The 26531-nt window shown below is 44.2% G+C and overlaps 1 protein-coding gene across 7 annotated transcripts in view; it reads left to right on the top strand.

Annotated features, from left to right (window-relative positions):
• The window catches only part of OPCML (opioid binding protein/cell adhesion molecule like), a 1013450-nt gene that overhangs the window by 541005 nt on the left and 445914 nt on the right, over positions 1-26531 (top strand). For 3 of the 7 annotated variants that reach the window (XM_070489898.1, XM_070489901.1, XM_044752638.2), the window contains one exon: positions 4790-4874. In XM_070489898.1, the coding sequence (XP_070345999.1) occupies positions 4790-4874 (85 nt within the window). Of the gene's footprint in view, positions 1-2804; positions 3505-3603; positions 4875-26531 lie in introns of those variants that run through there. The other 4 variants (XM_070489899.1, XM_070489897.1, XM_070489900.1 and 1 more) reach the window with 3 other exon arrangements.

Below are 26531 nucleotides of genomic sequence, written 5' to 3' on the forward strand. Positions count from 1 at the left end.
TAGGAAGGATGTTGTGTGCTCTATGATAGAAAGAGGGACAGAATACGATTCAGCTCATTCAGCTCGTTCTGGCCTCAAGTCAGCAACTGACTAGCGAAACCATTTGACATATTTGTCTCAGTTTGCAAGTGTGCAAAAAGACAATGAGAAGTGAAGTTTCTCATTGCTGTCTAGCACTGACCGTGTGGGCAGCTGTGGGATGGGGAGTGCTTTGGGTTTCACAGAGAACAGCACTTGTGTCTCATCCAAAGTATTGTGTTCTGGCAGCATGTATTTCCATTTCTTGGAACTTCCTTGAGCCTAAAAATAAAAGGCCCAGTCAATTCTTACCTCTCTGTTCGCTAGCAAACCTTTCTGGCCCCTCAGGGCCCCGAGAGAACTGACTTCTTCAGGTTCCACCACAGTGCCTCCCCAGTCGCTCCGCCCCACGGGGCCCTTACTGACGGAGGTAAGTTCCTGTATTGCAAACAGGCATCACACACAGCCTTCTTACTTAATGTTTCTTCCTAATGCACACACCCAGCAGCTGGCCACAATCTCCTCTCAGATAAACACAAGCTGTAAGTTTTCCTTATTTATGAATAGCACACAGTTGGAAATTGCTTTTACAACTGGATACACATTTCATTAAATAAATTCAGATATTTCCGTTAGATCCAGAATTCCCAACAGCCATCCTCATCTAGGTAGCCCCTCCATGGTCAAATGAAACCTTGTTAATAACCACTTTTGCTCCTTAGATGACTTCTGATTCTAAAATTGGGTCTTCAAACTCAGAAAAAGACTTGTCCTGTTTCCCATACACACACACAAAACTTTTGGACAACTTGGGGATTTGCCTACCTGCTATGGACAGCTTATGTGCTCACAGAGCCACTTCTGAGAAGACACCTGTGACGTTGGGGAATCAGGCTTCTTTTTATAGGCCAGGAGAAGTACCATCTACTGAGTTCTTACTGAGTGCCAAGCAGGATGCTGATTGCATTACACAAAGTATTTCATTTAACAGTCACAAATACTGTACACGTTCATTACTATCATTGCCTCTATTTACAGATGGGAAAACTGTGGATTAGCAAAGCTAAGGGAGTTGTGTAAAGTCACCCAGAAGTCAGGTTTAGAGGCAGGATTTATGCCTACGCCAGGGCCCATGCTCCAGTTCTTACCTTCCACAGCAGAATCATGGGCTTTCAGCTGACCGAGATCACAGATCAAGACACCCCCAAACCCCATCCAACAGGTGAGTTAGGTATTATTAGACATCAGTCACACAGCTGCGAAGTCAAGGAGCCACTATCTGAAGAGCAGTCCAACTTCGGAACCAATGTCTTAGTCAGTGCTTTAATTTGTCCTCATATAATTTTTCTTCATATATGTCATCATGCTCCAAGAGGGGTCTAACTGGGGGTCTCTCTATCTGGTACTCAGTCAAGCATTTCATAGGAAACTCCTGACAGAAACTACTATAGTCCTTGTTTATTGTGAACCTCATCCCTTTTTCTCTTTTGCCCTTCAATTTGGTTTGGCCTTCTATTCTATAAATGGATATACTTGTCCCTAACAAGGTCTTACAGATGAATGAAATCTCCCTCACAAAACTGTACACTGGCATAGATTAACACAAAGATCAGGCCTCTGCAGTTCTTTCCTGACCCACTAACCCTTGAGTTCAGCCCATTTATTAACCCATACGTGTTGAACCATGAAGCCAGTTTAAAGAAGAGAAAGATGTGGGCCCTGCTCTCTAGGACTGCACATACCTACAGGGAGGGGAGCCAGCCCTGCAAAAAACAGATCCTTGGTTTATTCCTTCCTCAAGAGCAGGCTTTATCATCTACTATTAAGAATGCATAATGCCTCCCTTCAACCTCTTTCTGCCTCTCTTCTTTCTTTGCCCCAGCTGTTCTTCTCCCACCTGGAATCTCATGCTCTTTCCTTCTTTCTTTTCTTTCTGTGTAACTCCTCCCATTTCAAGCAGCTGCTGATTTAGCATTTAGCAACTGCCCCTATTTGCATTTCCCGAGAAGCACTAGGACCAACTGGTACAGAACAGCGAACGTTATCTGAGCACCCCAGAACCAAATGGCAGGAGCTGGGTGACTTGTACGGCAGCCTGATCCAACCCCGCTGCCGCCACCCCCACCCCGCTCACCCGCCCGCCCCCAGTGTTCAAGACACAAACTCTGTAATCGAAGAAAATCATAAGCACAGTCTCACATTCTCAGCTTTACACAGATAAAGCACCAAGAAGCCTTTCCAGTCTGGTGGCAATGCACCAGAGCACCGCCCAGTCTAGAGGATTAGGCACGACGACCTGCACACAGAGGGCCAAGGCACGCTCAAATCGTAAGGGAAGACGTGTGGGGCAGCCCGGAAGAAGTACTAGTTTGGCTGCTCTCTGAGCCCTCATCCTTTCCTCTCCGCATCTCTACTCCTCTCAGCCTCCGAGCCCGGGAGCTCACTGGTGAGGGCTCCTCACCACTCCTGCCTTTGTTAAGATCTGCTTTCCGGAAAGGAGCTGGTAGATGTTTTCACTATATTAAAACATGTAAAACATATATGAGACGACTAGTGACAAGTATTCTTTGTTCTTGAGGTATGCTGCTCTAATTAAAAATTTTAGACCTAAAAATGTATGTGCGCCACCGTTCTTCAAGCGGGGATGGGGCAGCAGTTCTTGGTGCTCAGCCCCCGGAACTGAGAGCAGGGGACGAGTCTTTGTATCCTTTAGCAACTAAAGTCACAAATAACAACAGTTTAAAGCATATTTTTGAATTAAATTTCGTTGTAACAATCGTTCAGAGCCCAGTCTAATTTAACAAAAGGATTTGAGAAAGAATATAGCAAAGCAAATTCACACAAACAGCATTAAACTAAGATCCAACGGTGGGAGTCCTGCAGTACGGGTGGCTCCTGCCAGCGGGGGCAGAAACAGACCCTCCTGCCAGAACCCAGGCCAGACTGAGCTCCAGAGGTAAGGGCTGAAAGAAATGAGTCCCAGCCCAAACAAACTGATCGGTTGGCCTCTAAGAAGGCCCTATCACCGGGTCCTTTCCAATCCCTTTCTGGTGCCACTTCATGTTGTGATCACAGAGGCATCGACGGATGGATTTGATGACAATCAGTCCTATACTTTTTAGGATCTCTGTGTTTTTCCCAGCTCCTGCTTTTTTACAATAAGATATGTGAGTCATACATAGGGAGTAGGATGGGGACTATCTCGCATGTGGTGCGGGGAGAAGAAATGCAGATTCGTCAGTTTAAGAGAGAGAGAGAAAGTCAAGGGCCACGAGTATTTCCGAGGTGGGTCATCAGAGCAGAAAGCACGCTCCCTCTCTCTGCGAAGGCCCAGGAGAGCTCTGCCACAGGACTGTAGCTTGGCCAGGTGGAGAACGGGAGGCAGTGGCGGACGTGCACACCGGTCCAGGAACCTGGAGAGGGGAACGTAGTTCAGTTCTCCAGGGTTGGGTTTGGCAATTTCTGCTCTGACATCCGAGGAGGAAGGTGCGAACGTCAGTTTTCTATTTGCTGCTTTCCCCAGAACTCCCCCTCCCGCCCCTACTCCCCACCCCCTTCCCCTTCGCCCCCAGGCAGGGGAAGCCACTGAGAGGCGCGCAGCATTCTCTCGGCTGGCTCCGGGTGTCGGGGGCAGAGTACCGGGGGCTGCGGGGCGGGCCTCCCCCAGCTCGGCTCCCCAGGCCGCGTGGGCGCGGCGGGGGTTAAGGTGGGCGCCCTCGCCCCGCGCCCGCCCGCCGGGATGAGCGCGCAATCGGCCCGCCCGCTCGCGCCGGCACCGGAGAAAGTGGCGGTCAATGATGGAGCCGCTGCCATGACAACCCCGGCGGTCGGGGCCCGCGCGCGGCGGGGCTGCTCCCGGGAGGAAGGCGGCGCGGAGGCCGGGGGCGGCCGCTGAGCGTGGCGTCCGCGCGTCCGCGCGGCCCGTGCCGCGTCCCCGGAGGAGGCGGGGGCGCCGTCCGCCCAGCTCCTCGTGCGCCCGGAGCCTGCGCCTGGCGCCGCTCCGCGGGCTGGCGAGCGCGGGCCGGGCTGGCCGCCAGTCGCCAACCGGGCTGCGGCGGAGGACATCCACGGCACCGGAGGATCCTCGGGCTGAGCCGGCTGCGGGTCCCCGCGGTGGAACTTTTTACCGCCTTTGGGTTCCGGATTTGAGACTTGGGCTGCTTTATAAATATATCTATACATATGTGTGATCTAATAAAACATTTTCTCCTCTCCTTGAAGCAGCAGCTTTTTATGACATCTCCTTTATGTCAGAGACACTTGCCTTGCTTCTTTGGGTTATAAACTTTTGATGCCAAACCTCTGCAGAATGTGCCCAACTGAATCTTAAAGTAGCATCTTGAAGAGAGAGGCAGAGAAAGAGCAATCTGTGACCTTCATCCCTGCACCTTCCTCCTTCCTCTCCCTTCCCGGCTGCCTCTCTCCTCCCCAGGGGAGAGTCAAGAAAGCTCTTTTTGGATGCAGGAGGGGGCATCCGGTTCTGCTAGGCTGGAAAGCTGAGGCAGGATTTGAGGAAGAATCATTAGACTCCGGAGAGCCTGGACTCGTTTCTTCTTCCCCCTCTCTGCTTCTGGCTTGCTCCATCCCTTTCCTCTCTCCCCACACCACTTCCTGAGACCCGCTGGTGTGTGGGGCGGGGGACAAGGACCGTGCCGCTGCCGGAGTCCTGGGAAGTTGTGGCTGTCGAGGATGGGGGTCTGTGGGTACCTGTTCCTGCCATGGAAGTGCCTCGTGGTCGTGTCTCTCAGGCTGCTGTTCCTTGTACCCACAGGAGTGCCCGTGCGCAGCGGAGATGCCACCTTCCCCAAAGCTATGGACAACGTGACGGTCCGGCAGGGGGAGAGCGCCACCCTCAGGTAGGGAGCTGTACTTCAGCGGGGTACTGAGCCCCTTGGATGTGAGGAGTTGATTATGAGGGTAGGGGCGACCAAGAGAGAGAGAACAGAAGGCTTTTGCATGGGGGAGTGGAGCCTGTGAGAGGGCCTTTGGCAGGCCCAAGAGGTGCCCACTTGCGTACTGTGGCAGCTAAAACCCATTCTCCTGGACAGGTTTGTCATTTACTCTGGCTTTTCTGGCTCAGGATCTTACAAGTGAACTCTGAGGTCCATGCTTGGTCTCCGTGAATCTTAGGGCCCTGAGATGGCTGGATTCACTTTGCCTTGGCACGGACATGAGAACGTGGGAGCCCTGGAATTCAAACGCTAAGGGGTCAGTTTAAGATCACTGGGTGCCTTGGTGGCTCTCTCACAGGCCAGAAGCTGTGTTATGAGGCAGGGTAACGTCCAGGTGGGCTGCCTCACCCCCATTAGAAAAATACCTAAAATTGCAGTCTCTGGAATTGCCAGTGCTGGGCCGTGGCCCTTTATGAGTCTGCTCAAGACGTAGCCATCCGTGTCAGCCCTGTGTGGTGCTCCTGGGACCCCTCTGGTCAGTTATGAGGGCAGTTCTGTCCGTGCAGGCCTGGGCCCAGGAGAGGAAGCGTGTAGCTTTTGTGCAAGGACATCACTGCTGCGCAAGAAGCACAATGGGAGAGCTTTCTGTTTTACCTTAATGAGTTACAGAGAAGCGCTTACATGCTGGAGGCAGAGGGTGGAGATTCTTGGAATATGAACCTTTGGGGACCGGGCCTGCTGCAGCAGAGACTTTAATAAAAATGCAGCCACCACTTTCCACCAGCTCAGCAGATATCATCTTTTATCCCTTTAATGAGGCAGTTCTGGTCCTAGGAGACAGATTCAGGGGCGTCCCAGCTGAACTCTGGCTCACGACGTACACAGGGTGAATGCGTTTGCCCTGTCAGTGACTCTGATGGTTATGGTGAAAATAAAACATTCTGCCCCAGATTTTCCAGCCACAAAACCTGGCTTCTCCAAGGAACAGGTGAGGGTGGTGTTTCCTTCCTGTTCTCTTGGCTCCCCTGGCTGAACTCTCCCATCTAGGCTGGGGAAGGAAAGACAGGCTTCCTGGGACACTGGCTAGTCTTTTCTAAGCCCAAGGGCTGAGGTTGGGTTCTTGCCCCTTTGAGTGATTCTTAGCTGAGTCTTCTTTTGAGCTAGAGAACAGGTCCCACAACCTTATCTGCTAGTACTCAGGGCCCCAGGAGGAGAGAAAGAAAAGGAGGAACTCCCTCCCTGAGAGCAGGAAGGAAAACCTTCCTGGCCATGTGGGCCCCCCATAGCCTGTTGCAGACCACAGTGAAATACGCTACTTCACTGCCTCAGAGCAGTTTCGGGAGCCCACTCCCTGAGAAATAACTTGTGGGGTGCACATTTGCAGCAGCCCAGTCGGCTCAAAGATTGGAGCAGCTCAGGGGCTCCAATGCACCTGAACCAACAAGACACTGGTACATGTGAGTAGGTAGGAAGGTCCTTGACGCTGCCACACACCTCTCTTTATCTTCTAATCTGCTGTGGGGGCAGAGAGGCCCAGTGTTGAGTAAAGCCTCAGCGCTGAACTTGCCAAAATCCTCTGTCCTCCTCTTGCCCTGAAACTGAAACCAGAAACTTAAACACTCGAGCTTTCTGCTTTCCCAGATGCACGAAGACTATTCCACCAGCAGAGGGCCAGCTTTGATCGACCTTTTTTATTAGCTGCTGGCCTGTTTTCCGGATCTTCAGTTCTAATGTTTAGCAGCTGGGCTTGGGAAGGGGCTGGGGATTAAAAAAGGAAAAGCTGAATGGTTGCTTTTTGTGCTTTGTGGACAAGAAAAACCAACCTCCCATGTGCGAGTATAGCTGCTATCTGTTACCTGAGTGTGTGCTGCGTTTTTTAAGTAAGCCCATGTCTTGTGTTGATTTTGCCTCTCTTCTTCTGTATAATTTGCCCTGAAATAGAGAAATTCAGCACACTGTCCACATTTTAATCTCTTTATGTGCTCCTTCTTTTACCTCTTGTGCTCTTCTCTTTTGTTACTTTCCACTTTCATTTTTATTGGATGCCTCTGTTTTATATGCTTTTGCCTATTATTCATTCTCTTCTTTTTTTGACTTTATCACTTAATTCTTATTATTCTCTGTTTTCTTAAAGTCTTGATTTCTCTGCTGTCACAATGTTTCTTAAAACAACATAAACATCTCCTGCAGATTTTGGGGGTCCCGATCGCTCTCCTTTGGTTTTCCGTGCTCCTTTGGTTTATTGGCTAACAGCTGTGTGCCCGTCTAGGTGAAAACTTGTCAGTCCGCAGAGGGAGAGTCCTTGCTTCTCGTCTCTGGAAGGCCATAGCCTCGGCCCCAGATAACTGCAGCATGTTTGATTTTGTGTTGTTTGTTGCTTTTAAAAATTGTAATCCTTAAGTATAGTCACTCTTTATTCTCCTTAAAGGTGTTCTATTGGGAATTCAGTGTTTGGGAATCTAGTGTTCTGAATGCAGCACGTGTTCTGAATGTATTGAAAATATTGAATGATTCCCACACCTGTCAGCCACAAAATGTCTTTTCAAATGTGGCTACCCTGGATCAGAGTAACCCAAGCCTGTTTCTGAGTCTTGAATGGCGTCACATAGGAGGCCAAAGCCCTAGTAGGCAATCGCTCAGCTTGGAGAAGGCTGGTTTCCCTCCTTGCGATGGCAATTTGTCGTGCTAGGTCTTTGATTGCACCGAGGGATGTCAGGAAGTGACGTGCCAAAGACCACGCTGGAGTTTCGAACGTGGATGAAACTCATTTTCTACAAATGAGGCAATATTATCTTCCTCACAGCTACTTCACAGGGCTACTTGAAAAGTAAAAATAATTATGTGGATATTGAGTTATTTTGCCTACTTGGAAGAGAGATGATATGGAAAATGCAGCTGGTTTTCACTATGGCTGAATTATAGTTTCTATGAATCTGATTTGAATTCATTATTACAAATGGGCCCTCTTGGCCAGAATCATTTCATTACAATTATCTGCTGTTGGGTTAAAAATGTTCTGTGCCTTTCCATTAGATTAAATATGACAAGTATCTAGAAGTCTTGTGTCTGAATCAGTGCCACGTCAGGAAAGCAGCCCAGGATGCTCCATGTGGTCAGCTGGTGTCTGCTAAGCCATTTCGGTTGCATGGATGGTAGTCGATGTGCTTTCTTCATGGGCCTCACTCTCCCCTAAACTGCCTTCAGTTCCTCAGCGGAACCACTTCATCTGTGAACATGAACGTTTCGAGGGGATAGAGGTGGGAGTTGTTGCTGTAACTGTTCCACTAATGGGAAAAGTTCCAACCAACATACTGGGTGTTTTTTAAAAAAATTTTTTATATGGCAGGATGCTCAGTTTTGCTGATTCAGGCTGCTGATCTGGGATTATACCTAATAACTCTTTTCTGAAATGTCCCTGCATTTTCATTTGTAGTTCTGAGCTAATCCGTTTGGAACCAAGTATTTGAGGGTTAACTCCTGCCAAGAATAATCTGAGAGCAGGATTTTGCAGAGTAGCTGGGGCAGTCGAACTCCCAAGGACAACATTCTGCTGTTTGCCTGGGTGTTTTCTCTGTATTTTGCACTCACCATCGGCAGCTTTTATTTTTGTGTAAATTATAAAATTCAGAGTAGCCACTAGGTTATTCAAAACAATTGTATGCCTTTGGCATTTCAGTGTTTAAGTTGCCTAAGCTGAATAAGGATTTGGGTAAGTGCAAAGGCTTTACATAAAGACCCTGAAGCAAGCACGGGTCCATAAGGGACCCCTCCGGTGGTGATGCTGACCTGGGCTGCACACTGGACTTACCTGGGATGCTTTGTAAAGTCCACTGCAGGCTCCCAGACCAGTGAAATCCAGATCTCTGGAGTTGGGCATAGGTGTGGACATTTAAAAAATCTCTTTCAATAATTCTAATGTGGAGGCAGAGTTGAGAACCACTGCCCTAAAGCTGTTTCCTGCCCAGAGCGTGTGGCTGGTCTGCAGTGGCCCTGCCCCCACACAAGTGTCTCCTCCACGCGTGCTTGTAGCTTACACTCAGGGGCTGCCTTGTGCTCCAGAAAGACACTGGGCTGAGGCGCCTGAATACCTGGGTTTCATTCTTATTTTACCACTCACTGATTTCTTCAGTCCAATTGTGTACACATGGGAACGGTATCTGCCCGTGTATGACATCAGGTGAGGAGGTATATGGCATTATTCTCTTAACTGTAAAGCAACATAGGCATGCAATTTGTTCCTGGTGCTGAATGAAACTCTGCAACAACCACTCTAATACTCTTGGTCTTTTCCGGAGTCTTCTGCTCTACCTCCTCCCCCTCCATTCCCACACACGTACACACCTTTAAAATGTACTAGTCTCTTCCCAGTTCCACCCAGCATCCTGCTTTCTGCTGTGGTTAAGAAGTACCCTTATCTCAGGGGCCAGCCAGGTGGCACAGCGGGTAAGTTCGCACCTCCGCTTCAGCCGCCTGAGATTCGTTGGTTCGGATCCCGGGTGCGGACATGGCACCACTTGTGAAGTCATACTGTGATAGGTGTCCCACATATAAAGTAGAGGAAGATGGGCACGGATGTTAGCTCAGGGTCAGTCTTGCTCAGCAAAAAGAGGAGGATTCGTGGCAGATGTTAGCTCAGAGCTAATCTTCCTCAAAAAAAAAAAAATTACCCTCATCTGAGTTCCAGTGACACTTGCTACAGACCTCTGTTGTAACAGATGCACACCGTGGACCTGTCGTTTATGTGGTTGTGGTCAGACTGTGTGCTCTTGGAGGAGAGGAGCCATGTCTTCTGTCCTGAGCACAGATATCATGGTAGATATGAAGGATTAAAAAATAAGCATTGGTTGAGGGCTTTAATCCATTTTAACGGGAGGCACTCTCTTATAGTGTTTCGTTACTTCCACAGCAATGAAGTGCTTGCTTGTAAAGAGTTTCATGCTCTTCAACGTGTGATGCTGGGACATTCAGGCACAGCTGTTGGTTGGAGACCTTGGAGGCCTGAGGGACTTTTGGGTTCTGCTTAAATCACTTGCCAAAGGGGACAGATGAATCCACCAGTGGTCACAATCTGATGTAAAACTATGCAAAAGACTTTACTATCCCTGAGGGCAGGGCCCTGAGCAGTGCGCAGAGCTGAGAGGAGTCTTAGCAGTGGGAGAGTAATATGTTAGGAAGTGAGGCTGCCTCTGTGGAGATTTGCCTTGCTGTAGATACCAGGAGATAACCAGAGCAAGGAGGCTTAGGGGACAGACAGGCTTGCCCAGCGACTCGCCTGGAAAATGGGTGTGTCAGCACTGGGGCTTGGCTGCAGGATCCAGCAGGCCTGGAGGAACAGGGCTGGCTAGACTCTGACCCTGTCTAACGCCACTCATTGGTAGGAATGCGTCTGCCTCCCTCAACACATATGGCCCACGCCACACACCAGAGCCGGGGCTGGGAAAGGAAGTTTTAACACGTTCAAGATATATGCTCCAGGGCTTTCGGAATTGCTCTGGAAAACGCAGCAGCTCTTATATAAGCTCTTTTGCTCATGTTTTTGGCCTTTAAGTAAATTTGACCCTTGGGTTCAGTTTAGTCCGTCATTCTCATTTCCCTTCCTTCCAGCTTCTACTGTGCTCACTCTGAGGGAGCAGGGGAGCAGAGCTGCCCTGGTTGGTGTGTGACAGATATGATGGGCTCCAGCAGTGGGATTCTGTGGAGAGGGGGAGCCAAATAGGTCTTATTTGACCTTCCCAGGGGAGGACTTTTAAAATTACTTATTAACGGGAAGTAGTTTTCACAGTCAGGAGTCAAGAGGCAATCATGGTCCAAGACATCTTTAGGGCTGGCAGAAATTTGCATTAAGTTAGGAGCCAAGTGTTAATCTTTCTTGATTTTTTTAATCCAGACAAGACAGCACCAGCCGGTTTCAGGTTGGTTTGTCTGTTTATTATTTGCCCTGCAGGAAGATGCTTCTGCTGATGTTGGGGCTAGTGCAACTGGAGAGAAAGTTGACCTGGAGAGGGTGTTGGGGAGAGGCTGCATGCTCAGTCCCTTCCCACCTCCCAGGAAATGACACCTTCCTGGAGCTTCTTGTACCTGGTGTGTCTTTTTTAAGGTGTGAAAATTGAAGTGGTGAAGTCTTTGCAGCCCAGCACTTACCCTGCCTCGATCCGTGTCATTTCCTTGGTAGAGAAGGTTAAAGAAGGGAGTGTTTGAGCCTGTGCTCCCCCTACAGGATCATAGCACCGACCCTCTAATAAAATTTGCAAGGGGAGCTTTTAAAACAAACAACCTCTGTTAGCCATGATTTTCCTTGTCACATGCCAGCCCAATTACTAATTGTTTCTTGGAATTCTCAGAATGCTATGACGCCCCAGTGATCAGCCTAGGAGACTGACGTTTAGGAGAGTTAATCACTTGCCTTTGGTCACACAGTTATGTGTCGGAGTCTGGCTTTGTTCCTGGAAGAACTTTTTTCTCCCTCTGGATTTTCTGGTACCCGCTTCCGGTACAGAGGACAGAGCAAGTTTCCATGTGCTGCAGGCACAAAACACAGAAGCACTCTTTCTGTTCCTGGACCTCTGTTTAACCCAAGGTCAGGAAATCTGCCTTTCAGTTGAGGCCTGTAGCTGTGTGCTGTCCGCCTTTAGCAGTCTCCTTTGTTTTCTGGTGCTTAACTCGCCTCACCTGCACTGAGTAAGTGTCGCTCTGTCTTCTGGGGCTGGCAATAGTGCGTGCTGCGAACAGTGAGCACAGCGACAGCCACGGGGAGGGTCCAGCGCACTGTCAAGATGACCACTGGTGCTCTTAGCTTTGAACCTGTCCTAAACGTTGTACTCTCCTGTTGCGTTATCTCCCACAGCACACACAGGACCCTGCAGACTAAGACACAGTAAGCAGGCTGTTTGTTGAGAAGAACCCAGTGATGCCAGAGTGTTTCCGTAGGAGCTGTGAGGAAATGAGGGATCCGTATGGAAGTAGAGAATGAACAGAAGTAATTTTTTAAATCCTAAAATATATGTCATTTCATAACCTCCTTTCCCCGTCTTTGTACTCATATTTTAATTTAAATCATTAAGGCTGTGAGAATAGAGAAACACACCTTCTACTCACCTTGCTGATGATTCATCCCCTAGAGGCAACCATGTGACCCCTTTCGGCCTCCTTTGCCCAGGAGATGGTACATTTTGCTTAAATCAAAGAGGTGCTGAAGGACTTGACCTAGCTTCCCATAAAAGTGCTGATCAATAAAATGTTTAAAATCAGTTTTGAATATTAAACATTTTCAGTGGGTCTGAAAATTTATAGCATCTCGATTAACCAAGTTTCCATCGCATAATGGGAACAAAGAATGTTTTAAGTGGTTGTTAAGCATTCTGGCTAGCCTACAGAAGGTAATTTAACTCATAATTACCCAAAATGCTATATACTGGCAATGAAGAATAATAGAAAACAGTGTTGTCATAGAAGAAGTAATTACGCACAGGAGAAAAAAGTGAATATGATAATTTTCTATTTATCATGAATGCCAATGCTGAAGAAAAGTAGACCTAATTAGGGGAGATAATATGGAAACATTTTCTCAAAGATGTTTCTGAATACTTTCAAAAGTTTTGGAGTTCGTATTATTGTTTCTGCTGTGCCAAATTTAACTTTAAGATGCATAGCTTTCATTTTATTTGATTCAAGTATACATTTGCCACTTCTCTGATGAATGGGGATATTTTCGTAAATATTGATGAAGAGAGGAAGATAGATAAATGGATAGAAAAATGGAAAGAAGAGAGTAGGCAGGAGATTTTTCCTGAGGTGTCAGCTAAGAGTTGAAGGAAGATAAAGGAGCTAAAGAGGAGGAGAAAGAGCATACCTTTGAAAAAAAATAGCCTAAAGTGGAATTCCCAAATAGTCAAAGGTAGAGAAAGGAAGGAGGAAAGAAAATGGTAGACAAGAATTACCGCATCCCACCTGCTGAGTTTCTGGCATCTGGATGTCCACATCCTCCTGTCCACATCATAGGACCACACACACAGGTGTCCAGCACTCATCCTAGGTCAAGGCAAAGAGCAGTTTAGGGCTCAGGTTCTCATTGCACTAGGATCTGGCTCTTTCTGAACTCTACTTCCCGCCTAACCCACAACTGTCAGTCCCCTTCTTGTCCCTGAGTCATAGCCCATGTCTTGCTACTCTGTGTGGGACTTCCCCCAGGACCTGGTGATGGGGAGTTGGGAGTCCTTCCTTGTCCTGCCTGAACCGCTTCTCCAAGAGACCATGTCCACTCTCGACCTCACTCCTCTCAGCCTAGTGGTTTATGGACTTTCCAATGCTTACTGTTTGCCTGCCCACCCGAATGTCCATTCTGGAGACCACTTCATGTCCAGGCAGCATATGAGGGCTAGGCCAAGTCACCCTTGCTCCTCTGCAGTTAAACTGTTTATTCTCAGATATATGGATTGTCATATCAGCTATTTGTCCACCTTGACTGAGATTGGTTGTGAATGATACCATCACAACATACAGTCTCTTTCTTGCTCACTGTTGGAAACTCCCCATGATGGATAAAAGAAGGAGCCAGCATCGATTACACAGGGAGTTGAATAAGTCAGGTATTTTCTTGGAGTGGCCTTGCTCACATTAAGGTACTTGACCATAAGGCCTCCTGTGTAAGAGGAGGGAATAACGGTATTCAACTTTGTACTGTCCTGGGCTTTCTATGCCATCTCTAAGAATATTCCCCTCTCCATTCTTGTTTTCATTGCCTCCAGGCCTTTTGTTAAACACACTAATATCCTCTCTTCATCTTGTGTCCCCAGTGCCCACTACAATACCTAACATGGAGTAGGTGCTCCAAGTTTGTTGAAAAGTTGAATGCTTATCCCTTATCTCTGTCTCTCTGTCTCTCCCCCTCTTTCACACACACACACACACGCACGCACATGCATGTGTGCTTTTTCTAATGAAGATATTCTCACCTGTTTTGAAGCAATTAGGAAGTCACTGAAATTACAGTCAGAGATGCTAGCATTTGAATCCTTGTTGAGATAGTGATCTCTCCCTAGATAGTTAGTATTTAACTTGTCCTGGCTGCTTCTCTTTATTATAATTTCAGTATTTGCAAATTTCACAATATTCTTAAAGCTACTGGTAGGAGATTCTGAGCAGTTGCAAGGAAGGTCGGTCTGTCTCCTCCCTTTTTATCAAAGTTACAGAATAGAGGATGGCACATTCTGGACAGATATCTGCAAACTTTGGGGAATAGAGAAGCCGCTGTGGGTAGTCTCTTCGCATTGCAGTGGGCATCTCAGGACGAGGGCTTTATGGACCCATTTCTCAGACTGTCTGAAATGCAGCTGCTTCTGTGATAAGCTCTCACTGTGATGTCCCTGAATATGTCTCAACAGCACATACCCTGCTGGGGACAGTTTATGGGGTATTCTTGATTGTATGCTCCATTTTACAATTGACTAGTCAATGGGTGCTTAGTGAAGTAGAAGATAAACTATAACCCCTATCCAAGAGGTTTAGAGTTTCCAGTCAAAAAGCTCATTTCAAATCTTGGCTCTGGTACTTACTGGCTGTAGCTGGTTGGGCAAGTGATGAAATTTCTCTAAGCCTCAATTTCCTGATTAAAAAATGTAGGGGGAGGCTGGCCTGGTGGCGCAGTGGTTAAGTTCGCACGTTCTGCTTCAGCAGCCCAGGGTTCGCTGGTTTGGATCCCTGGCACCGCTTGGCAAGCCATGCTGTGGTAGGTGTCCCACATATAAAGTAGAGGAAGATGGGCATGGCCGTTAGCTCAGGGCCAGTCTTCCTCAGCAAAAAGAGGAGGATTGGCAGATGTTAGCTCAGGGCTAATCTTCCTCAAAAAAAAAAAAAAAGTAGAGGGGCCGGCCCCATGGTGGAGTGGTTAAAGTTCTGCACACTCCACTTAGGCGGCCCGGGTGTGCAGGTTTTGATCCTGGGTGCAGACCCACTCCACTCATCAGCCATGCTGTGGTGGCATTCCACATACAAAGTAGAGGAAGATCGGCATGGATGTTAGCTCAGGGCTAATCTTCCTCCAGCAAAAAGGAAAGAGGAGGATTGGCAGCAGATGTTAGCCAGGGGTGGATCTTCCTCACACATACAAAAAACAACCCCAAAACCCCCCCAAAACAAAAAACAGCAACAAAAATTTAGGGACTGTATACTATATACCATATATACACTGGGTTGTTGGGGAGGAGGACGTGGCATCAAGTTTGTAAGAGCTTAGATTAAAATCTGACATGTGCAAGCTCATAGAAAGCAGTGGGACTAAATTTTTTAAAAATGTAAGTTATTGAATTCACAATTTAAACAAGCAGCTTTTATTGACTACCCACTGTATGCCAAGCACTGTTCCAGGCAGTGTGGAAATTATAAAGTTGAACTAGTCCTCGACTCTCCTCTTTAAACATTCATATCTAGTGAATATGTTAGCAGAATAAAGGGCCATAAGTTGGGAAGTGGGGAAGGAAAGAAAGGAGAGAGAGGAGAAGAAGGGAAGAGGGGGGAAGAAAACTTACTTAAAATGTGTCATACTAAGTGTTCACTTTGACAAACTTGGACTTTCATATTCACCCATGTAACTACCATTTTTTGTCACCCTCAGGGTTCCTCCATGACCTCTTTTTTATTGTGGTAAAATATACATCACATGAAACTTACCATTTTAATCATTTTTAAGTATACAGAACTGTATACGTACATGCAAAAATCACCACCATCCATCTCCAGAACTTTTTTCATCTTTCCAAACTGAAACTCTGTCCCCATTAAACTCTACTTTTCCATCCTCCGTCCCCACAGCCTCTGGTAACCACCACTCTACTTTCTGTCTCTATGAATTTGACTACTCTAGCTACCTCGTGTAAGTGATATCATAAGTATTTGTCCTTTTGTAACTGGCTTATTTCACTTATCATAATGTCTTCAAGGCTCCTTAGTGATGTAGCATGTGTCAGGATTTCCTTTCTTCTTAAGGCTGCATAATATTCCAATGTATATGCATACCACATTCTGTTTATCCATTCATTTGTTGATGGACACTTTGGTTGTTTCCACCTTTTGGCTGTTGTGAATAATGCAGCTATTAATATTGGTGTACAAATATCTGTTCCAGTCCTTGCTTTCAGTTCTTTTGATATATACCAGAAGCGGATTGTATGGTAATTTTGTGTAATTTTAAGGGAATCGCCATACCATTTTTTATGGTGGCTGCACCATTTAGGTTCCCTCCAGCAATGCATAAGGGTTCCAATTTCTCCACAGTCTCACCAACACTTATTTTATGTATATATATTTTTGGTAATAGCCATTTTAGTGGTTGTGAAGTGGTATCACATTGTGGTTTTGCTATGCATTTTCCTAATGACTAGTGATATTGATGTGATCATTGGCCATTTATATATCTTCTTTGGTAAAATGCCTATTTAAGTTGATTGCCCATTTTTTAATTAGGTTGTTAGGTTTTTTGTTGTTGAGTTGTAGGAATTCTTTATATATTCTGGCTATAAATCCTTCATTAAATATATGATTTGCACATATTTTTTCTCATCTGTGGATTGCCTTTTCACTCTGTTGATAGTTTCTTTTGATGCACAAGTTTTTAATTTTGAGGTGGTTTATTTTATGGTTTTTTTTCTTTTGTTGGTTACGCTTTTGGTGTCATATCTAAGAAATCACTGCTAAATCCAATGTCATGAACGTTTTCCCCTATGTTTTCTCTTAAGTGTTTTATAGTTTTAGCTCTTACATTTAGGTCTTTGATCCATTTTCTTTTTTTTTTTTTTTAAAGATTGGCACCTGTGCTAACATCTGTTGCCAATCTTTTTTTCTTCTTCTTCTTCTTCTCCCCACAGCCCCCCGGTACATAGTTGTATATTCTAGTTGTGAGGGCCTCTGGTTGTGCTATATGGGATGCTGCCTCAACATGATCTGATGAGTAGTGCCTTTTCCTTGCCCAAGATCCCAACGGGCGAATCCCTGGGCCGCTGAAGCGGAGCATGTGAACTTAACCACTTGGCCATGGGGCTGGCCCTCTCTTTGATCCATTTTGAATTAATTTTTGTATATGATATAAGGTAAGGGTCCAAACTTCATTTTTTTTTATGTGGATATCCAGTTTTCCCAGCACCATTTGTTGAAAAGTCTATCCTTTTCCCATTGAATGCTCTTCACATCCATTTTGAAAATCATTTGAACACAGTTGCAAGGGTTTATTTCTCGGCTCTCTATTCTATTCCATTGTTCTATATGTCTGTCTTTATGCCTGTACCATGCTGTTTTGATTACTGTAGCTTGTAGTAGGTTTTGAAATCAGGACATGCGAGACTTTCAACTGTTCTTTTTCAAGATTGTTTAAGCTATTCAGAATCCCTTGAGATTCCATATGAATTTTAAGATGACATTTTCTATTTCTGAAAAAAAAAAAATCACTGGAGTGTTGAGAGAGACTTATTGGATCTGTAGCTCTCTTTAAATAATATTGATATCCTAACAATATTAAACCTTCCAATCTATAAAGACGGATGTTTTTCCATTAATTTTTGTCATCTTTATTTTCTTTCAGCAACATTTTGTAGTTTTCATTGTAGAATCTTCCACCTGCTTGCTTAAGTTTATTCCAAAATATTTTATTATTATTTTTAATGTTGTTATAAATGGAATTGTTTTCTCAATTTCCATTTTGGATTGTTCATTGTTAGTGCAAGAAACACAAATGATTTTTATATGTTGATTTTGTATCCTGTAATTTTGCTGAATTAATTATTAGTTCTAACAGTTTTTTCTGGAATCTTTAGGATTTGTTGCATAGAAGGTTACTGTTATCTGCAAACAGATAATTGGAGTTCTTCCTTCCCAATTTGGATGCCTTTTAGATCTTGTTCTTGCCTAATTGCTCTGGCTGGAACTTCCAGTACTGTGTTGAATAGAAGTGATGAAAGCAGGCATCTTTGCCTTGTTCCTGATATTAAGGAAAACATTCAGTCTTTCCTCGTTGAGCGTGGTGTCAGCTGGAGGTATTTTATATATGGCCTTTATTATGTTGATGTAGTTTCCTTCCGTTCCCGGTTTGTTGAGTGTTTTTATCATGAAAGGGTGTTTAATTTTCTCAGATGCTTTTTCTGTATCAATTAGATGATCTTTTTTTCCTTCATGATGCTAATATGGTATGTTACAGTGATTACTTTCATATGTTGAACACTCCTTGCATTCCAGGAATAAATTCCGCTTGGTCATAGTGTATAATCTTTTAATATCCTGTTGAGTTCAGTTTGCTGGTATGTTGTGGAGGATTTTTGCATCAGTGCTCATAAGGGATATTGGTCTATAACTTTTTTTGTCTTGTAGTGTCTTTGCCTGGCTTTTGTATTAAGATAATTCTGGGCTCGTGGAATAAGTTTTGAATTATTCCCTCCTCTCTAATTTTTTGGAAGAGTTTGAGGAGGACTGTTGTTAATTTTTCTTTAAATACTCAATAGAATTCACCAGTGAAGACTTCTGGTCTTGGGATTTTCTTTGTTTAGAGAGTTTTGATTATTGATTAAATCTCCTTAGTAGTTATAATCTCTTCATATTTTCTATTTCTTCATGATTTAGCTTTGTAGATTGTGTGTTTCTAAGAATTTGTTCATTTCCTCTAGTTTATCCAATTTGTTGACACACAATTATTCATAATACTCTCTCTTATAACACTTTTAATTTCTGTAAAATCGGTTTTAATGTTCCTTCTTTCATCTTTGGTTTTAGTTATTTGAGTCTTCTTTCTTTTTTTCTCAACTTAGCTAAAGTTTTGAAAATTTTGTTAATCTTTTCATAGAACTAATTATTGGTTTTGATTCTCTCTATTGTTTTTCTATTCTCTGTTTCATTGATCTCTGCTCGTATCTTTATTATTGCCTTCCTTCTGTCAATCTTCCAACCCAAGGCAGACATCAGTCTCCTTTCTGAAACCATAGGTTAGTTTGGTCTGTTCTAGAATTTTATATAAATGAAATGGTACTATATCATACGGTACTCTTTTATATCTGACTTCTTTCCTTCAGCATAATATTAGATATTTATGCATGTTATAGCTTTGTAGTTCATTCCCTTTTGATTGCTCAGTAATATTCTATTGTATGTTTATGCCACAATTTTTTCCCATTTACTTGTTGATGGACGTTAAGATTGCAGTTTTTTGCTCTCATAAATAAAGGTACAATTAATATTTGAGTATAAGTATGAGGAAATGTATTTTTATTTTTCTTAGGAAACTCTTAGGTATAGAATGATTGAGTCATATGATAAGCATAGGTTTAACTTTTAAGAAAACAGACAGACAATTTCTCAGTTATTATACCAATTTACCTTCCCACCAGTAATGTATGGGAGCTCCAGCTGTTCCATAGTCCCAACATTTGGCATTATAGCCTTTTCTAATTTTAGCCATTTTAGTGGGTGTATGAAGTAGTGTACCATTGTAAAATTTTAATTTGTGTTTTCGTGAGGCTTAATGACATTCAGTTTCTTTTCATGTCTTTTTCACATTGGCCGCTCATATATCTTCTCATAGACTGTGGGTGGTTGATGTGTTTATCCATTCATTCATTCAACAAATATACATGGAACACTATATGCCATGTACTATTTTCCAGGCAGTGATTTAGGAGCTGGGGTCACATGGTGAACAAAAGAGACCAAGCCTCTGACATCATAGAGTTTACCTTCTAGGGCAGAAAACATGATAAACATGTTAAAATAGAATACAGTGTAATATAGTGATGTATGCTCTGAAGAATATTAAAATAAACTAAATGAATGCAGCTGAGGGTTGGCTCTATTCTCACTACTGTGGTTAGGACCTAGTGAGCAAGAGAATAAGTGGTAAGGCAGAACAGAGTCATGGGGTGAGACTTCCAGTTTCTGGTCCGATATATAAGGAGCTTGGAAATCATCACTCCCGTCCTCACAACAAGAAAAATGCTAAAGAAATAGAAATCAGTCAGTCTTCTTAGATCCACCAGAGAATTGAGGCCACAGGATAAACCACCACCCTGAAAACTGGAGGCAGTTAAATACAGAGAATCACAGTTTATTCTGAGAGGAAACCACCACTGTAGTCTGGTTCTTCCAGGAACACTTACAAGGCAATTAACTGACTGACTGCTGGAGACTGAATGTGGACTAACGTGAGAACTAACTCCAGGCAGCACAGCTTTAACAGGGCCCTCACACCTTTGTGAGTTTTCCCTCCAGGAGCTCCAGCAGGTTCTCAGGGGGAAAATGGGAGAACTTGCAGAAGCATGGTAACCATTTTGAAACACACCTACAGGTTTCTGTTCTCCTCAACAAAAGCCTGCCCTCAAAGGAAACTGTTTTACCAGAGCCTAACTGCATTGGGTTTTACTAGAGCCTAAACTACTGGGAGAAGGGAAATACCCAACTCCAGCCCCCCAGCCTTCCATGTAGGGGAAAGGGAATACCCAAATGCATCTCCCTCTAACCACAAGGCAAAAGACACAGCTTGAAGAGAAAGAGCAAGCATCAGAACCAGACTCAGATATGGCAAGGATGTTGGAATAATCAGACCAGAAATTTAAAATAACTGTGATTAATATACTAAGGACTGTAATGCAAAATATGGACAACGTGAAGAATAGATGGGTAATGTAAGCAGAGAAATGGAAGTTCTAAGAGAGAATTAAAAAAAATGCTATAAAAATTGTTGCAGAAATTAAGAACGCCTTTGACGGGTTCATTAGTAGACTGAACACAGCTAAGGAAAGTATCGGTAAGCTTTGAGATATGTTGGTATAAACTTCCCAAACTGAAAAAACAAAGTGAAAAAAGACTAGAAAAAAATAGAAGAGAAAATTCATTAACTGTGGGACAATTATAAGAGGTGTAATGTACATGTAGTGAGAATACCAGAAAGAAAAGAAAGAGAGAAAGGAATACAAGAAATATTTGAAACAATAATGACTGAGAATTTCTCAAGATTAACGTCAGGCACCAAATCACAAATCCAGGAAGCTCAGAGAACACCAAGAAGGTAAACGTACCCCCGCCCCCTCCCCCCCGCCCGTTTTACGCCGAGGTGTATAATATTCAAACTGAGGAAATTCAAAGGCAAATAAAGAATTCTTGAAAGAAGCCATGGGGAGGAAAAAATTACTTCTAGAGGAGCAAGGATAAGAATTATGTCAGACTTCTCTTCAGAAACCATGCAAGCAAAAAGAGAGTGGAATGAAATATTTAAAGTATAGAAAGATAAGAATCACCAATCTAGATAAAGACTTTCTCAGACAAACAGACATTGAGAGTATTTATCTTCAGTTCATCTTCCTTAAAGAAATGTGAAAAGAAGGTGTTCAGGGAGTAGAGCCATGGGCCAGGACTTCGCTCCATTGCCTGCACCTCGCTCCATTGCCAGGATTTATGGGTATAGCTGGCTCTTTTGCAATCGAATTGTTTGCTTATTCTTTCTCTCTCTCTCTTCTGTCTCTGTTTCTTCTATCTCTGTCTTTCTCTTTTTCTCACATACACTCACACACAAGTACAAATGCACACTTTTTTAATTCTTCTATTGGATATTGGTTTATTGAGGGCAGGCATAGGATTTCAATTTAACTGTTTCAAGTACCTCCTAAGATGCTCTGCAGACAATACCTGTTAATAATGTCTGCTTGACAAAAGGCAGTAGATTGCATCTATCTCTGTGTCCTCATCTCCTTCCGAATTGTGTAAGTAGTTGCAATCGGACATTTATGTGTTTGTGATCACAATAAAGTTGGCAATAATAATGAACAAAAGCAACTTTTATTTGTGTAGTGATTTGCAATTTGCTCTTTCTCTTTTCTCTTTTTTTCTTTTCCAGCTTCTCTGTACACAGGGAAGGTCTTACTCATCTTCTAGGACCCTCTAACTTTGACCTTCCTCTGTTAATCTTTCCTAATTTTCCTTTGTCACCTTTATCTCAGTGGTTTCCAAGCTTTCCAAGCCTGGATGGACATCATAGTGACCCAGGGAGATTTTTTTAAGAATACAGATTCCTATGCCGAGCTGCAGACATGGAGAATTACGAATGCTGAGACATACATACATATACCCAAGAATGTAATCCTCATGCGGCCACAACTAGTTCTGTGTACCGTTCTTTGGAAATATTGCATCTGACCCTCTTGATTTTCCTGCAGGGCATACAGAGGGAATAAATTGGCCCTCTTTTACTCTCCCATCACTTCTATACTGCTAACCGTAACACAACCTGTCAGGTTCTTCAATAGTATTTACATGTGTCTCTCCTTAACAGGACTCGAGTTCCTGGAAGCAGGGGAAATATTTCCTTTATCTCTGTATCTGTAGTACTGAGTCTAACATAATTTCTTGCCTTTGTCTTCTTGTTCAATCTTACAAAAACCCACTCGAACTCTTTAAACAAAGAAGTAGACTGTGTTATAAGGACCATGGAACCCAAGAGGAGGGGAGAACTTTGGCTTTTGAAAGGAGGAAACTAGGCAGCCACTCTGTCATCTGCCTCTTTCCATGTGGTTTCATGGTCTCTCATTCCAACTTTTTCTGCATATCTGCTTGCTTTGTCTTTTTACCTATCAGCTTTCTCCGTTTCCACAGAGTATAAGATGGACATCCTATATCTCTGAGTTCATTGGCTTCTCAGTCCAAGCCAGTCTCCACAGATTGTCTAGTATCTCTCTTTCCCTTTTCCAAATTTCCAGGAGATGAAATCTGACTGTCCCAGTTTGGGTTGAGTGGCCACCTCTAGTCCAATCAAGCTGTGTTTGGGAGAAAAAAAATCATGTATCAGGATGCCTTTAGCTCCACGTAATAAATCATAACACTAAAAGTGATGTAAATAATGGTAACATTTATATTCTCACTTAATGAGGATGCTAGAGGGTGGCGGTTTCAGGGTTGGTTTCCATGAACTAAAGTGCTGAGATCATTGCCTTTTATGGTTATAATATAGCTGCAGCAGCTCCAGACATCACATTCTCATACAGCAAAGTCCAAAAGTAGTCATTAAGGGCTTGTGAGTGTCTCTTTTGAAAATATTTTCCAGAAGCTCCCTCTCAGCGCATTTTCTTTTGGTGTCATTGGCCAGGATCACATTATATATTCAGGGCCTGGCTTGAAAGTGGGTTTCTGGCATTTTCAGCCCTTATGGTGGAGGCAGGCTCCATCAGTAAGGTAGTGGTGGGCAGTTGCTATTGGGTTAGCAAATAGTAAGGTACACAGGCCCCCTGGCATAATTTTGGCGTCCTCATGTGGCTAGAGGGACCGTGGAGGAGGAGGTGGTCCGAATTCTCAAAGCATGGTAGCTGTGGCCTGGGCAGATCCCCCAGAGGTGCTTTCTGCAGAATTTAATACATGTGGGCTGAAGGGAGAGACCAAAGAACGTGTGTCTAATTTGCTCGCTGTGGTAGTCCATCCCTGATAAAAGGAAAACGCTGCGGCTTTCTATGGTCACCCATGATGTCTGAATCAATACACGTTTAAGAAACAAGCCACAAGGAACATGAGGATGAGAAACAGGAAGATTCAAGGCTGATGAAAAGTAGTTCTACACAGCCCCACACGCTACAATCATGATGGAAAACAGCCACGGTAGGAGGAGATGGGGAAAGAAAAAGTGATGGAGAAAGACAGCTGAGTCAGGGGGAGAAGAAAACCTCAGAGAACATAATACACAGTGGGAAGCTCTGGAGCCGAGTGGGTCAGAGTGGTAAAACTTCTTAAATCAAGCCGGGGGGAACCGAGAGACCAGCTAGAGGACAGGAGGGAGAAGGTGCTGGGAGGAGATAGGCGAGATTAATGAGCACGGGCTCCGGCGGGCTCCTGCCGTCGCGGGCCGGGGCCATGACAGCACAGGGCTGCACAGGCACCCCTCTCTTTTGAGGTCAGTTATTTATTTATTTTGCAATGGAACCTAACAAATTCTAAAACCAGATAAATCCAATTACCCATGTTTTGCCTTCAGCAAGTGCAAAAGATTAATGGTGGTATTTTGGCAGTAGCATAAAAAGAAATAGGTGGTAATAACAAGGATGCTTGTAAAAGGAGCCCAGAAAGGCCCAGACAGTTGGCTGTAGCTCCCTGGCCACGGGCTGCCTGCCTGCCTGCACCCGGGGCTGTATCTGCACCCCCAACTTGGGAGGGAGTGGCCTTGGCCTGGGGACACCTTCCCCTGCCTCCCGCAGCCCTGTGATCCCCAGAGCCCAGCAAGCAGGGTGCCTTTCTGCAAGGTCATGCTCTTTTTCTCTACCTCCTGCAGACAACAAGAACTTTGATTTCTTCTGTTTTAGAATTAACAAGGCATTTTCCCAGGAGTTACTTCCATGGGGAGTGGTTTGACAGTTATTATGTTCTTCAGTTTACAGATCAGGAGCCTGTGTCAGGAGGAAGGTCCTGGAACCGCTTCTCCTGATCCTGCCTTGGTCTCCTGTTCTTGCCTATGCTGCTAGTAGGATAACCATTTCTGGAAACATTGATTCAGAAACAATAATGCCTCTGGTGCAGCCCGCTACATGCCTGCTTGGAGCCTGGCTACACTGAGGTTTTGCTGGAGTGACACCTGCATGGGGGGCGGGGGGAATGCAGGCTGAGATCCAGCTGTTCTGCTGCATTTTGTATTTGCAGTTTTGCCTTAAGTTTCATTGTATGAGATTCCTGGTATCTTCCCAGAATAGCTTTTGGCTTATGAAATATTTCTTCCAAAATGCGTTGCTTGATATTCACACATTCAGCTTTTTTAAAAAATGTAATTATTTTTATTGAGATATAATTCACATACCATAAAATTCACCCTTTAAAAGTGTACAATTCAGTAGTTTTTAGTATATTCACAAGGTTTGCAACGATTACCACAATCTAATTCCAGAACATTTTCATCTCCCAAAAAAGACACCTCGTACTCATTAGCAGGAACTCCCCATTCCCGCTTCCGCCTAGCCCCTGGCAACCACTGGTCTCCTTTCTGTCTCAGTGCATTTGCGAGTTCTGGACATTTCATGTATATGGGTTCATACAATACATATGCTCTGCTTTTAATTTCCCCTTTATCCATTCTTTCATTTACTCGCTCTCTCATTCATTCCACAAACATTTTCTTTTTAATATAACATCCACATGTTCTCTTGTTTAAAGCATTTCTCTCTCTCTCTCTTTTTTGTTTTCTCTTTACTACAAACATTTTTTGAGCTTCTGTCTCAGTTCAAGAATTTTGTTAGTCGCTGTGGGTGGAGATGAACAAGCTAGGGCTCCACCTTTTAAAAACTTGTAGTTTTGAAGTGGGGGGGGCCGTAGGAGCAAGCATTCAGTGGGTTATGTAAGTCCTCATACCCTCAGGAAAGGTGTGTGTGTTGTCAGGCTCTCCTTGATTCCACTGGCCCTGTCTGAGCGGTGTCTTCTTTCCTAGGACCAACCCTGCTCAGACTTACGTTGCTGCAGCCTATTGCCCCAGGACTTGACGCTGATCCCCATATTTCTAGCCCAGCTCTAACGTTGCTCCCTAACTCTTAAGAGGCAGCCTCTACATAACACCTAGTTCTCAATTCTAAGACCACTGGTTCCCAAGCTTCAGCCGGTATCAAGATCCTTCTGAGGATTTGTTAAAACAGATTTCTGGGCTTCACCCCAGAGTTTCTGATTCAGTAGGTCTGGGGAGAGTCGGCAAATTTTCATTTCTTTCAAGTTTTCTGTTGATGCTGATGCTGCTTGTCCAAGAACTACACTCTGAGAACCACTGTCTTAGAGTGTGCCCTTTTCCTTGTTGGTCTGTGTCCTCGTAGCCTGCCTGGTAAGTTTACCTTGCCAAAGATGAAGCCCTTCTTTTCTCTTGCTAGTCTCTTACCAAGGACCCAAGCCTTGCAAGTAAATCCAGGCTCAAGACTTGAGGCCAGAATTACTGCCTGCCCACTTACATGCCCAAACACGTGCCTGGTTTCTGGGTTGATGGTCTTTTCTGATGCCAACGAATGTGTTGAATCTTGCTGCCTTTCGTGTATACCAAGTTCTGTCTATTGTACATCTTACCAAAATCCCCTGTTAGCTCCAAGGCCTATTCCAGTCTGTTTTTTCTCTCCGCACTTAATTGACAACAATCTTCAAAGATAAGCCACCAGTTAATTCAAAATGTCATTGTCATATTTCCTGCTCCCAAATTTCCTGTTTCATAAGATGGATACAGTGACAAAGATGACATTTTTTCCCACTTCTAGCATTCTATGTTGGCATGTCTAAGTTGAGAAGGAGGATGTGCAATAGATCTGTCTCTTGTCTTTGGTGTTTAAATGTTCACATATGAATCTACTTGTAAGATTGGTGGAGTTTGTGGCGTCATAATAAAGAATGTCTAAGTTCTAAGGAATTTAAGAAAGACCAAAACCTTCAGCTAAACGTGTCAGAAAACAAGATTGGATTATTGGAGGTTTTGTAAATGGGCTTAACTGACTTAAAAAAATAAATCAAAGACCCCTGCCTTTGATATACTTATTTTTACTTTTATAAATGAATGTTTCTCAGACACCAAAGTATACGCGCTGTATGATTCCAATTTTATCGAGCTCGAGAACAGGAAAGCAAATCACTGACAGTAGAAGTCAGTGCAGTTACTTTAGGTGG

Source organism: Equus asinus, chromosome 20 (genome assembly GCF_041296235.1).
Source record: "Equus asinus isolate D_3611 breed Donkey chromosome 20, EquAss-T2T_v2, whole genome shotgun sequence".
NCBI lineage: Eukaryota > Metazoa > Chordata > Mammalia > Perissodactyla > Equidae > Equus > Equus asinus.